The 14284-nt window shown below is 39.9% G+C and overlaps 1 protein-coding gene across 2 annotated transcripts in view; it reads right to left on the bottom strand.

The window, feature by feature from the left end:
* Positions 1 to 9436: 9436 nt before the first annotated feature.
* Positions 9437 to 14284, bottom strand: part of klhl14 (kelch-like family member 14) — a 46659-nt gene continuing 41811 nt past the window's right edge. For both annotated transcript variants that reach the window (XM_088319972.1, XM_088319980.1), the window contains exon 9: positions 9437 to 10036. In XM_088319972.1, the coding sequence (XP_088176098.1) occupies positions 9896 to 10036 (141 nt within the window). In that variant the 3' untranslated portion in view covers positions 9437 to 9895. The remainder of the gene's footprint in view (positions 10037 to 14284) is intronic.

Genomic DNA, 14284 nt, shown 5'->3' with positions numbered 1-14284 from the left:
AGAGGAGAGGAGAGGAGAGGAGAGGAGAGGATGTGAAGGTAAGTGGGATGAGAACGAAGCAGAGACAAAAGGTAACACAGTGGAAAAGTGATTAAATATAACATCGTGAATAAAAGGGAATGAGAAGAGGAAAGAGAGAAAGAGAGATAGAGGCAAGGAGTGAAAGAGAGAGATAGAAAGAGAGCGAGAGAAAAGGAGTAAGGGAGAAAGGCACAAAAAGAGAGAAAGAGAAAAAGGGAGGGAGAGAAAAAAAAGGCAAAAAGAGTAAGAACGAAAGAGAGAGTACGCGAGTGAGAGAAAAAGAGGGGGTGAAAAGAAGTGAGAGGTGAATTGAGAAATAAGGCGGGGGCAAGCTTTGAGCGAGAGAATTTATGTGCGTGCGTGTGCAACTCATTCATTCACCACGAGATGGTGGAATAGAGCCACCTACCTGAGCTACCTCGTAATTATATAATAAAACTATCCACCTAAAATGGAAAGACGTGTCGAAATGGCAATGTTTGCATCCACTGGTTATTAAAAACACACTATTTAGATAATGCCAACTTCCCATTAGCTAACCGTAATTTTAACCCTTAAACTCAAAGGGATTGTATTGTTTCGCGCCTCCTAATAGTATCAAACACCAATGATTCAAATATAGACTTACCATTAATGGGTAAGTGTGAAGCACATTGTAAAGCGCTTTGGGAGGTTATTATTGACTTGAAAAACGCTATATGAATGCAGACATGTGCTTTGAGGAATAAGCACCACTGTCTTAATACGGTCTTAATTTGTTATGAAAATTGTGCCAAGGTGTGAATGAGCGAGTAGTCTGTCCCTGTGTGCCCTGCGATCGGCTGGCAACCAGTTCGGGGTGTCCCCTGCCCACTGCCCGATGATTGCTGGGATGGGCTCCAGCACCCCCGCAACCCTACTGAGGATAAGCGGTGCAGCTAATGAGATGAGATGAGATGAGAAACTCGGCTCCTTACTCCAATTGGTCAATAAATTGTTAGAATAATTTATATATCACCCATATTCACTACATTGTGGTGCAGATCGATAATCCTAAATGATTAAATCAACCAATCGGCATAGTGTTAGACAACATTGCCTCCACTGGGGAATAAAAAAAATCACTATCCGTCAAATAAAAACCAGAAGGGACTAAAAATAATAGGGTAAAAGTTCTTAACTGATCATTAAATCCCTATATTCATCCACAAATATCCTGTAATTCTAAAAAGGTTAAGAAACAATAAAAAAATCTCTTAGTCAATGACCCCTAAGTGCTCGAATTTCTAGTAATTCATCTCCATTCAAATGTCACACGGAGACGTTTTTACATTTCCGACGAAACTGAATGAGCAGAAAAAAAGTATAAAAGCATTGATGGCTTGTGAGTCATCCTGACCACAAGTGAAGCAGTTGGCTTGCATCCGGTAATGAAGGAAATATGTGTCATAATGGACCACGTTGTTAATTAAACGGTGACCTGTGTTCACTGCAGTATTCCCCTATGCGAGAGAAAAGGTGTTTCACAGTGGCAATGAGAGTTTATTCGCTGACACATACTGATTAAACACCAGCAAGGCCTTCTCTGCTGGCCTAAAAAGTATCTGAATCATACGATGTTAATCATATTTTGCCCATGAATGCTTAATGAATGCAAAGTTGTTCGTCAGCATCCTTCGTTGTTTTTCCCCAGTAGCTCAGGAGGTAGAGCGCTCGTCTTGGGATCAAGGGATCCCAGTTCGAATCCCTAATACCCCCAATAAGCAGGTTAGCGCCTTACATGGCTGCACGGCTGCTATTGGGAAATGTGGAGCACATTGTAAAGCGCTTTGGGAAGTCATTGACTTGAAAAGCGCTATATAAATGCAGATCTTGGGCGGCGAGTGGCTCAGGAGGTAGAGCACTCGTCTTGGGATCAAGAGATCGCAGTTCGAATCCCGACTCCTCCCTGTTACATGTCGAAGGGTCCTTGGGTAAGACACTGAATGCCCCCAATAAGCAGGTTAGCGCCTTACATGGCTGCACGGCCGCTAATGGGAAATGTGAAGCACACTGTAAAGCGCTTTGGGAAGTCTTGACTTGAAAAGCGCTATATAAATGCAGATCATTTAATTTAATTCCATTTCATTTCATTTCATATCCAAGCAATTAGCCAAACTCATTTCAACCATGACTTGTTGTTTGGATGGGATAACTACCCGGAGGCCTTCAGAAACAGTTTTGCAGGCCCTGAGGCATAACATAAGTGTGGATAAAGCTGTTAGTTTAGTCAATAAGGTTTTGAGTTTGTGGACCAGGGCTTTCTAGCATCAGCGGTCTCACTAACTCTGATCGGCTAGTGGGCAATAATGGAAGTATCACAACAAAAAAGTGAAGAAAAATTGAAGATCCTGGTGTCCACTGCTTCTTTTCAGTCCTAAATCAATTAAAAACTTATGGCAGAAATTTGATAGGACATGCTCCATTTTCAGCATTAGCTTCAATGATGATAGAAAAGAACTTGATGGAACTGAAACAGACGGATAATATGTACAACAGTGTAATTGAAATCCTCTTGAGGAAAGAAAGGGTTGATTTTGTATACAGATAAAAATGATTTTTGGAGAGTAAAATGTGGCTATGTTCCCACCCAGTCAGATTATCTAAAAATATTTTACATTCAAAGCCAATGGCAACAAAAGTTTGCATGTTCTCCTCACATAAAGCGCACTGCATAGGGCATCAAGTGCTCAGGAGCAATGTTCCCTGTATTTTTCCACGGGTCTGAGCGTTCATACTAAGTTGGTGAGCAACGCTTGAAACAACAGTGAGCAACTATAATCCCAAGTCTGGCAAGATAATTAATTATTAAACTTGTCCAAAACTTGACATCAAGTTACATTTTGCTGAGTTTCCGGCAATGCAAAATTATTTTTCTCTTTTGAATGAATTGACTCATGTACTATTGCAAAGGTTGTACGGCCTACAAACGTCGTTTGTTCATACAATTCTTTCACAAGATATCCATTTCTTTTTATTTCCTGATATATTTTGTCGCATATTATTAACATTTTTGGGGTCTTATTGAGTCGGTTGTAAGATACAGAACTGTACTTAATCACATTGTTTAGTGGAAGTACAATGATGGCAACAAGATTCACTTGATGTAATTGGAAATTATTTGAATGCAACACAAACTTTTTCTTCTTTTTTCCGTGTTTTTTTTCTACTTTTTCTTAAATTCCTTTAAAAAAATCTCATTGTGTTTATTTTTTCCGAGCTGTTGCTTTTTTCTTTTTGTTCTCTATTCACTTTTTTCCTACATTTCTTTCTTTTCTTTTTTTTCTGGCTTTTTTTCTCTTCCTTTTGTTTATGTTTTCTCAGCTTTTCACTACTTTTTCATTTTGGTATTTTTTTCTTTCTTGTTCTGTTCCCCCCTTCCTTAAAGTCCTTTTGTGTATAATTTTACATAATATTTGGTCGTTTTGGGATTAAAGAAGCAAAAACAACATAAAGAGCCCTTTAGGACCCGAAAGAGCCGGTTCCTTTTAGTGAGCCGAGCCGAAGAAGCCGGTTTTCGACAAACTCTACTAACTTTACTCAACTTCGTTCTACTTCGACTCGACTTCAAAATACCGCATTTAGGACACAACGTCAGGGGAGCCTGTGTATTTTTAACTTCATGCACTGTAACTTTGACTTAATTCGCTTTTTAATTAGCAATTTCGAGCCCTCATTTTTGTGAGCTGGCTAGATTTTCTTGTGCGCTGAGAATGTGCGAGCTTAGAGGGAACACTGGTCTGGAGCGGAGAAAAGAAAAAAACAAGAAGAAACGAGATGAAGCTAATGCGTCGTTTGTCGGTGGTCAATGTTGAAATAAAAAAGCTCATTATTAGACCGTATTTCCACACCCATTTAGCGCACTGTTTTAAATGGCGCACTCTGCTCGGTTCGAATTATTTTTTTGTCGCCTCATATTTCGCACTGGCCTATTAGATATGAGTCTCACGCGGACGCCTTTAATACCAAAACAAATGTGCGTATTAAAAAACAAAAAACAAAAACAAAGCACCAGGAACAAAACCGAGTTTGATTGCGGTTTAATAAAGTATTCATCACAAGGTAAAACACCCGAAAACAACAAATTCTCAAAAATAAATAAATAGAAAGACCAGTTTGGTAATCACATTTATTTAAAAAAAAGCCCTCAAACCCAGATAGTGGATGAAAGTGTCGGGCAGAGAGTGAGAAGTGTCACTAGGAGGCGTGCTTTCACTGTTAGTGTCAAACTGTCAAGTGAAGGTTTTGGATTGTAATAAAGTGAGTACGAATTTATTTGTTGGCTATGTAAAATATTCTTTTAACAGTGCTAAATTATGAACACAAATCTCACACAAAGTATGTTAAAACAATATTTTACTCAGACAACAAATTTAAACCGATGGCGGCGCCTCTGTTCGGCTGCGGCTACATCGGCTCGCTACAGTTTTTTACACTTCGGTCATAAAACCCAGTCTTCGATTCAGTTTTGATGGCGCACAAAGTCAACTCAAACTGCAGATTAATATACGATCGCAGTTTTTTTGTTGGATATGCGATCATCCAGAAATCAAGCGCTCGGTGCTACGACCACTCGGGAGTGTTTATTTAGCCACGGACTGCTACCTCAGCAAGACCCAGCGGCCTACAAAGCAGCGAAGCAGAGTGGCAAGAGAGCGGTGTGACCGGAGGAGGAAACGAGGTTGTCGGGACGGGCTAACCGCTAGGCTAAAGGCTAAACCCTTCAAAACGCCTCTCCCATCCATTTTCCTCTCAAACGTTCGCTCCCTGGACAATGAACTGGACCATTTACAATTGGAACTAACATCGAACCGCGAGATGACGGACTGCTGCGCTAAAATTCTGACGAAGACATGGTTAATCTTATCTATCCCGGCTGACGTTCAAAGAACCTGTGCGGGTCAGATGTATCGACATTTCGTTCTGTATACACGTGTACCCGAATGACAATAAAGTATATCTGAATCTGAATCTCGGAATCTGAAAACGTCCTCACCTTATTAAAAAAAAAAAAGAAAATGACTTATTTAATTGTCGTGTTTGTTGACAGTGCTATGTAAATAAACAAATTGCACAAAAAAAACAGTTTTTTGTGCCTAAGGCACCCAAATGGGTAGCATCGGCCATGTTTCTCCCGGTGCAACTAAACTCTGCAGTTTATGGTGGTCAAGGGAAAATATATTAAAACCCTTCCTTGACGGCAATAGTTGTCAATGGCACTGATACAAAAATCTACCCCAAATCTGTCCTCACTCACAATGTAACGACAATTAAAATCAATTTTCGACACTGATTGTCGTCAATGGCTCTGAAAACTCAAACTCACCCTAGGCCAGGGGTGTCAAACTCATTTTAACTCGGGGGCCACACCATCGAACAAACATTCGGTCGGGGGCCGGACTAGTAGATTAAAGAGAAAGAAAAAAAGAGATAAAGAAATAAGAGAAAGAGAAAAGGAGAGAGGGCGGGACAAAGAAATAAAAAGAGAGAGAGGGAGAGAGGGAGAGAGCGTGAGAAACAAAAGATAAAAAGTCGTGAGAGAGGGGGAAAAGAAAGGGAGAGGAAGAAAGGAATCCAAAGAGAAATAGAAAGACAGAAGGAGATAAGAGAGAAAAGGAAGCGCGAAGGGTAGGAAGAGAGAAAGCGAAAAGAGAGAAAAGGAAAAAAGGAAGTTAGAGCAAAAGAGGTTAAAAGACGCTAAGAGAAAGAGACAAAGAGCAACAAAGGAAGAGAAAAAGAGAGACACAGAGTGAAAGAGACAGAGTGGGACAAAAGGGCTGGAAAAGAAAGAGAGAGAGAGATAGAGGGAGAGAGAAATAAAAGCAAGTACAGTGTCTTTGTGAGAGGCACCTGGCTTTGGCAACATCAAGTTGACATACTTCAACCTGCAGCTTGTTTTTCTCTTGCGCTTCTCTGAGTGTTGTCTCACGGGCCAGATTCAAACCCTTAGCGGGCCTGATCTGGCCCGCGGGCCGCCTGTTTCTCACCTGTGCCCTAGGCCTCGACGGCCATAGTTGTCAATTGCACTGAACGAAATCGAATGTCCAGAAGAGGATTATCGTCATACAAACATAGAAATACACAAAGAACAAACAGGGGGAGAGGGTGCTAAGTCATCAAGAGTCAGTTTATTTCCATGTTCTAAAATGCAAAGGACATAAACGGGATTTGAGAATAAATCCAAAAATTGTTTCACTGCAGCAAGCCATTATGTACAAGAATGAAGTCAACAAACCTTTACAGTATTCAACATTTACACTTGATTTTTTTCTTCTTCTCTTTTTTTAAACTCCGTAACGTAGACAAGACTGGACTCATTTTTTTGGACTGAAAGTTTTTTTTTTTCTTTAAGTTTGTTATACAACACAGTAGTTTATTTACATTCCAGTGAACTCACAAGCTCACAAATAGTGCATTAAGTTCTGTTTTTGAATGAGTATTGGGGCCTAAATAATGGTAAGAAATTGATCCAAAAAGTTATCTAGTTTTCGAAAACAAAAAAAGAAAATAGAAAGACAGGAAAATTACCGTAAATTCTGGACTATAAGCCGCTACTTTTTCCCCAAACTTTCAACCCTGCGGCTTATTCAGTGATGCGGCCAATTTATGTAATTTCTCTAACGGCCGCCAGCGGCGCTCGAGTACAAAAGGTAAGATTTAGACCGGTGGAATATATGCGCCGAGGAAGACTGCAACTTCTAAGCTTGTGCACAAATTAAATTAGCGTAGACATATCCTCATCATGCAAATTGCAAAAAGAAAGGCACATGACGCAACTTTCGAGCTAAACGCAATCGAGCAGTCCGTAAACTTTACTTTGCGAGCGTGTTGCTAGCGTGTTTTTGAATAAGGGGAGCGTGGGACGACGTCTATATGACAACGTCTCTTTCCCATACTGAAGGAAGACGACTTTGATGACGTCAGTTATAAGGAGGAAGATGAGGACGGTTTACCACGGTTTCTACATGTACGATATGTTTTTTTTAACAGACCCGTTTACTAAGCTGCGAGCGTGTTGCTAGTAGCGTTTTGCTACCCTTCACAGGCACGGTTTGGGATAAAAGTTATAATATTATTTTTAAAGCTTTAAAAACTCTCTCGGTGTACCGTCTTTCTTTGTAAATATGTGTAACCATGTATAATATGTATTTGCAACTGTATATTTTTGTAATGTGTTTGTTTTAGAAACTTATTCTGAAATGTTTTGCACGAGCAAATGAGAAAGAAGGGGCGGAGCAAACGCGGGCTGACGGGAAGTGGAGTAAAGGTGAGACGTGTTTGTGGACGCGGCCGACAATAGTGGATATATATTTTTCCCACCCTTACCTTTGGAAATATACACTTTTTTCCTTGGATTACTTTCAACGGGCACCCGGACCCTGCAGGTCTGCATCAAACGTTAAGTACCGGTATCATTTTCCGTTCATTTTGCCGGCTGTGGTTTTAGAACTGTGTCGGGTATGGGTTAATTTTGTGTTTGTGTTGCATTTTTTTCAATGTGGGCGCATGCGGCTAATATACAGGTGCGGCTTGTGTATGTACAAAATCGGTTTTCCTCCAGAAATGTGGTGGTTGCGGCTTATAATCAGGTGCGCTCTATAGTCCGGAATTTACGGTAATCATGTTTTCGTACCTCTTAAAGTGGCAATAGGAGGTAAAAGCTTTCATTTCACAAGTTGAATAAAAAATGTGTAATCTGCCCCCCACACACCAAAATAAAATATTGTATTCATATTGCATGGTTTTGTTTAAAGAACTTAGTTATTTCTGAATAAAATAAATTATATATTATCGCTGATGAAGCTGAATTTTAACACAAAAAAAGCAATTTTAATAAATGAATAGAATATGTAACTCCTTGTTAAAACATTTGCAGGTCAGACTACTTATAAAACAAATAAAACATATTTTATAAAACTTTAAAATAGAAAAACTTTGATCCCGTTGAACATACAGTGATACTTTGGTACTCAATAACAATCAATTAGGGATCGGTGTTTGACCACGAAATTGAGTTCTTAATTTCTTTTGTACACAAAATACTGGAATCTCTCGCTAGCTTAACCGCTTATTGAAAAATATCACGCGATTCATTATCCCACTTATAATAAACTGCACTGCTTTGGCAACAATCCATTAACCTGTGTTCACGATTGCTCAGAGGTCTGAGAGAGCTAATTTGTGTCATGCTTAGCGACTGTTTCTTTTTTTTCAATTCTTTTTACCTATAATGAAACGCACCCGTGCAGTCCCTCGTCCATTTATTCCCAGTCGCCTATTGCTGTTAGTGGTTTGCGACAAACGCCCTTTTTTTGGGCCCGCTTGAAAAGTGAACCGATCTGTTTTGGCTGCAATACATTATCCCCGGTCAACTATTGCTGAAAGCAGGGGCAGAGAGAGCAAATCTGAGTCATGCATGGCGGCTGTTTATTTCCATTATTTCTGCCTGAAATGAACAGTACACGGCAGGCCACAATCCATTATCCGTGGTTGACTAGTGCTGTGAGCGAGGGCTGGTAGAGCGCATGTTCCATCCATCCATTATCTGCACCGCTTATCCTCAGTAGGGTCACGCAGTGTTGGAGCCCCTCCCAGCCATCTTCGGGAAGTGGGCAGGGGACACCCTTAACTGGTTGAGAGCGGATGTTATAAATGTATATCGCGGGGGGTTCTGGTTCCCATTAACCATGATAAACAAGGGAACGTCCTGGTACGTTTGGCTGTTTTCGGGTTCGTTTGCGTTCTGGTTTTTCATTTAAATAACTAGGGAACAATTACTCAAATTCTTGTGTCGGATACTAATTTGATCGAATAAAAGTCGTTTGAGTACCGAGGTATCACTGGATTTTCTTTCATTCCCCCCCCCCCCGGTCATGATACATTTTCATACTTTTAAATGATAGATTGTAGTTCATTTACTCCTGTCTGTGTTCTTTTTTTGTTTAGTTTTTTGTTGCCCCTCAATGGACCTCAATGTAAATGATGCATCACAATTTGAGTCCAACTATGAGTCTTTTTTTACAGAACCATTTCAAAATTTTAAACAACGGCCCAAAAAATGTCAATTTAAAGGTGACCAAGTGTGAAGAATCAAAGCTATGACAACTATTTATACATGAAAAGAAACTCAACTGTTCCTGTTTGAGTTCCAAAGTCCTCCCTCTCTGATGCATACAAAATGAGGTAAATTCCGGACTACCAATTGCTAAAAAAAAATTCAACATTTTATTATAATGCCGACACCAGTTACCGACAAAAAAGTAGTACACAATAATTAGCGAGCTTTCAGTTATCTGACTGATAAGAGCATAATACGATGTCAGTTTCCGGCCTGATCAGAAAAATATACTTGATGGTTAGGGTTTTCAGCTGTGGAGACAGTCCGAAAACGAGTGTCTTAATTGCAGCACAATGTGTTACTTTTCTGTTCTAGACATTTCCCCGCTGATTCATCTAAAATGAAAGAAATTCACATAAGTGAGTCCATTTTTATGGTCTAAAAAATCCAGGGTGGCTTGTACAAAAACAAAGTTGAATTTATTTCTTATATTGGCGCATGCGGCTTTTAATTAAGTGCGTTTGGTAGTCCGGAATTTACGGTACATGTCAGACCTCGAAAGCTATCGTTGAGCTAATGTGCAATGGGATAGGAAAAAACAACCACTGACAATATCAGCAAATCAGCTCGTGAGTAGTTTAAATACATGACTTCCCTCTCTGTAAACTTTTAGAGGGGAACAACAAAAGTGCTCCGATCAAACTTGTAAAAAAATATTTTATACAGAGGTGGCCGGTGGAACGTCCGCTACTCCCCCTAGTGGTGGCTGCGGGTGGCGTCTCCCAGCTGCATTAGTTGTCATTTGTTGAATGGCAGGCAGGCGGGCAAGATAACGGTAGAGCACGCCGGGCCCGCCAACGGTTCTGCCACCTCGCCTTCCAACTCTGTCCATGTGGCTTTTTCCGGGCTGTAGCAGATGGTTGAAGATTTATACGCCCCCTAGAGGAGAGAGGTGGCATCGAAGGTCAATGTAAGACCTATGTTTCTTTTCTATTAATAGACACTGTGTAATATAAGACCACTATAGGTCACTGGATTGTGTTTTGTTACCGAAAATGAGTGCAACATAGGAGGAATACAAACTAAATGGGGCAGCAAGATGGCCGACAGTCATGTCAGGTCCCTCTAGGTCAGGGGTCTCCAACGTTATTCAAGCTCAAAGCAAATTTTTAATACTAGTTAGTGCAAAGGGCAACCATTTTGATATACATTTATAATATGACAACTTATGTCATGACTATGTTGTTACTATGTTATTACCAGGTTAATTATTGGAAGTAGGGTGAAATAGACTCGGTCTATAACTAATAAAACAATTTACTAGAAAATCCAGGCATTAAAAATGAGTCTGGGCTTAATAAGTAGAGAAAGGTGCAGAGTAATACTGTATTTTCATGTGTGTAACACACACCCCTAATTATTGATTACAAATCGGTATAAAATTGTGTTTAGATTTTTCCTGCTCAAACTAAAAGTGACAAACACTCAGGAATACGTGCAGACATCATTAAAATAATTCCTTGACAATATCAACATGAATTTTACAATGTATTTATATTTAAAGTGGAATTTATCATCAGATGCACCAAAGAGTTGTTTCCCCCTCTGTGTTTATTTGCTTTTATTTATATCTGTCAGGAAGACTTTTGATTTTACCCACCTCTAACATTAGTCTCTGGTACCGTGATTCAAAATAGTATGAAAATGGAATCAAATCTAATACATGTTACACACAAATAAACCACCTCAAACCTTTGATTCACTCACAATACCGCCTTCCCTACTTCAAAACATTTTCTCCTCGGATCTATACAATTCACACAGGTCAACCTTTTTTACCTCAAAATTGTGAATTTTTCCTCAAGGTGCCTGAAAATCACAAAGACCCAGCACTGGTGAGCTATTTTCAGAACAGGTCCCCCAGGCACCTCAGCTGTCCATAGAGGGCACCGCGTTGGAGACCCCTATCCTCACATTATGTTAAAAATAATAATAATAATAATAAAAAGGAAATTCTCAACCAACAAGTATTAAAAAAAGCACGTTTATATGATAGCTATGATAGTTTGTTTTTTATTTGTATTGATAATACACAATGCCCCTTTAATTGATCATTTTAAGCGTATTTATAAATAGTATTAAATGCCATATAAGAATTATGTCACCAAAGAAAAGGGGTCAATTTAGAAAAAAATACGTTTTCTTTGATGCGGTATTTCATGTTTATATAACCATTCGTATTTAACTTATTTTAATTTATTACATATATATATATATATAAAACTTGCATTTTGTATTAGCTGAAAATAGTTTTTTTTAGCCAATTTGAGCTTCTTAAAAATGTTGTAACAGCTCGGTGCCCTTGGGGGTAGGGCGCCTGCCCCGAGACTAGGAGGTTGCTGGTTCGAGTCTCAGCCGGGTCATACCTAGGACAACATTGATACCCATTGCTTCCCTGCTTGGCACTCGCCATTAGGGGTTGGAACTGGGGGGTATGGTCATGTAATGAGATGTTGCGTTGAATCAGTTGGGTTGAGCAACGGGGCTGGGAATCCCCTCCTGTGTATACATCTCCCAGACAGAGTCAAAAATGTCAAGGTTTTCTTGACTCTAGCCACTTCCACTAGGGGGAATTGGCTCCGGTATATATGTTTGTATTTTTTGGGCGTCAGGCGACTGAGTGGTTAGTGCGTCCGCGGCATAGTTCTGAAGTTATGGAATCGAATCCTCCTGTGCGGAGTTTGCATGTTCTCCCCGTGCTTGCGTGGGTTTCCTCCGGGCACTCTGGTTTCCTCCCACATTCCAAAAACATGCATGCCAGGTTAATTGGGCGGTCCAAAACTATGAGTGAATGGATGGTTGTCTGTCTCCGTGTGCCCCACGACTGGCTGGTAACCAGTTCAGGGTATCCCCTGCCCACTGCCTGAAGACAGCTAAGATAGGCTCTACCGAGGATAAGCGGTGCAGATAATGGATGGAAAAAAGAAATAAAACAACACTACTTGAATCCTCATTGCATGCCATAGATATATGACCAGACGAGCGTGTGATCTGCTCACATTCACCTGAAGTATGAGAATAACTGCCATCTACTTGATAAATATTCAATATGCAAAATTCCTCCATTAGTATTTTACGTCCATTTTAGATCCCATCCCATCTGTTTGAGCAGCAGGTGGGGTACACGTTAAACTGGTTTTCATCCAAAAACTGGGTGCCCTAAACAGAACAAATATTCACACCTTGGAAGAATTTGGACTCTTTATCAATTACAGTGCGTGCAGAAACCCGTGCAAGCACATAAAGAACATGCAAAGTTCAGGACAAGGCACTTTACTCTGAGAATGCATTGCGATAATAAACTATAAATAGAATGTTTTGTTTGAATTATTTTCTCACCGATTTGTTTGATCAAGCATCACTGGCTATGCTCTTTTGCTTCCTGTAATGTGACATTGCTAATTAAGATGGGAAAACTGTGACTGTAAAATATACGAGAAATAATAACGGGCCAGCGCTCGGTGTGTAGAATCGTGCGAGCATAAGCTCCACCCTTGACTTGTCAGAACAGAAGTGTGAATAAATCGTTGCCATCATCTGAGCAGCGCACTAATCCAAACGTGGGCGTACTAACACTTTTGTCGGAAGATTGTCGATACGTGACTCACAGGAGCTTTTTATCAAATTGAGTCACAATATTCATTCTTATGGAATCGACTTCCGGCAGTGACAAGTTAGAAGTTTTGTCATCCTCAGATTTCATGATTGCTGTATTTTGTAGCCTTAAATTCGGTAGTACCTAGCCACTCCTTTGCACATCTGTTCTTTGTTTACCTGACTGCCCGTTTTGCACATTACTACTGTATAATACTATGCATAGCTATAATTATTTAGTATATTATTAGTACTTCAATACTCTAACTCAATACAACATTTTATTTATATCTGTACATTCAAGGAAACTGTGCGGGTCAGATGTATCGACATTTTGTTCCGTATACACGTGTACAAGAATGACAATAAAGTATATCTGAATCTGAATCTGAATCCGATATATAAAGCACACTGAATTATAAGTCGCATCTGGAGCACTATAGCTTTAAGAGCGTGGCATAAAAATCCTCCATCCAATCCAGTTACAGTTTTCTCATCTTCACATTTGAAAACAACCACATTTTATTGACCAAAACATGCTCTGAAGTATAGAAACGCAAAAACGGGTAGTAATAAATATATGTAAATAAAACTGGAATTTAAGTCACATCTGGAGTGCTGTAGCGAGGGCATAAACTCCTACCTTCATTGGGGAGGGGTTAGGTTTAGGGATTAGGAATGGGGTTAAAGTTCAGGATCATGGTTATGATTAAGGTTTTGGGTAGGAGTTAAGGTTTGAGGTTAGTGTTAGGAGTTAAGTTTAGGGGTAAGGGTTGGGTTAGAGGGTTAGGGTTTGAAGGTTAAGGTTTAGTGGGTTAAGGGTAGGGTTAATGTTAGGAGTAAGGGGTTATGGTTAGAAAGTTAGAAGGGTTAGTGTTTGTGGTTTAGGGATTAGGGTTGGGTTTTAGGTTGCATTTAGGAATTAGAGGTTAGGGGTTCCGGTTATGATTATGGGTTTTGGGTTGGGGTTAGTGTTAGAGGTTAAGGTTAGGAATAAGGTTTAGGATTACAGCGTTTAAAGTTGGGGTTGGGAATAGATGGCTTGCAAACCATATATGGATCTTTTCATGAGTACATAAGGCTCAGGGATAAAATGCAACTTGTTCAAACTCCACCGCAGTGTTCCAAATCTGGCAAGCGCAGTGTCGAGTTTAATGCGTGCATAACCAAAAATATTGTAATCTAATCATGCTTGTTGTTTGGTTCAATAGATAAAGGGCACAGTTTAACCTACAGTTTACAGTCATGGTGTCACACCAACGTTTAAGTTGTACATTGCTAAACCATCCTTTATATTGAAGCTCATTACATAAAGTATGTTCACTGTTAAAAGACTTTACGATAAAACTCAAGACAACAAACTGTAATTACCCATAAACGCTAGCCAAGCTATGCTTCAACGCATATAATATGGAGGGGGTAAACCAGTGTATGCTCTTGGGCTGTGTGCTTAATGTTTGGTGTCAGGTTGGGAAGATGTTTGGTGAGTGTGAGTTTGTTCTAGACCCCACCCACCTCCCACTAGGGGGATAT

This window comes from Urocampus carinirostris, chromosome 1, assembly GCF_059441175.1.
Source record: "Urocampus carinirostris isolate Australia breed hairy pipefish chromosome 1, RoL_Ucar_1.0, whole genome shotgun sequence".
NCBI classification, from domain to species: Eukaryota; Metazoa; Chordata; class Actinopteri; order Syngnathiformes; family Syngnathidae; genus Urocampus; species Urocampus carinirostris.
Note: the sequence above shows the minus strand (reverse complement) of the source record. Positions and strands in the feature narration are given on the sequence as shown.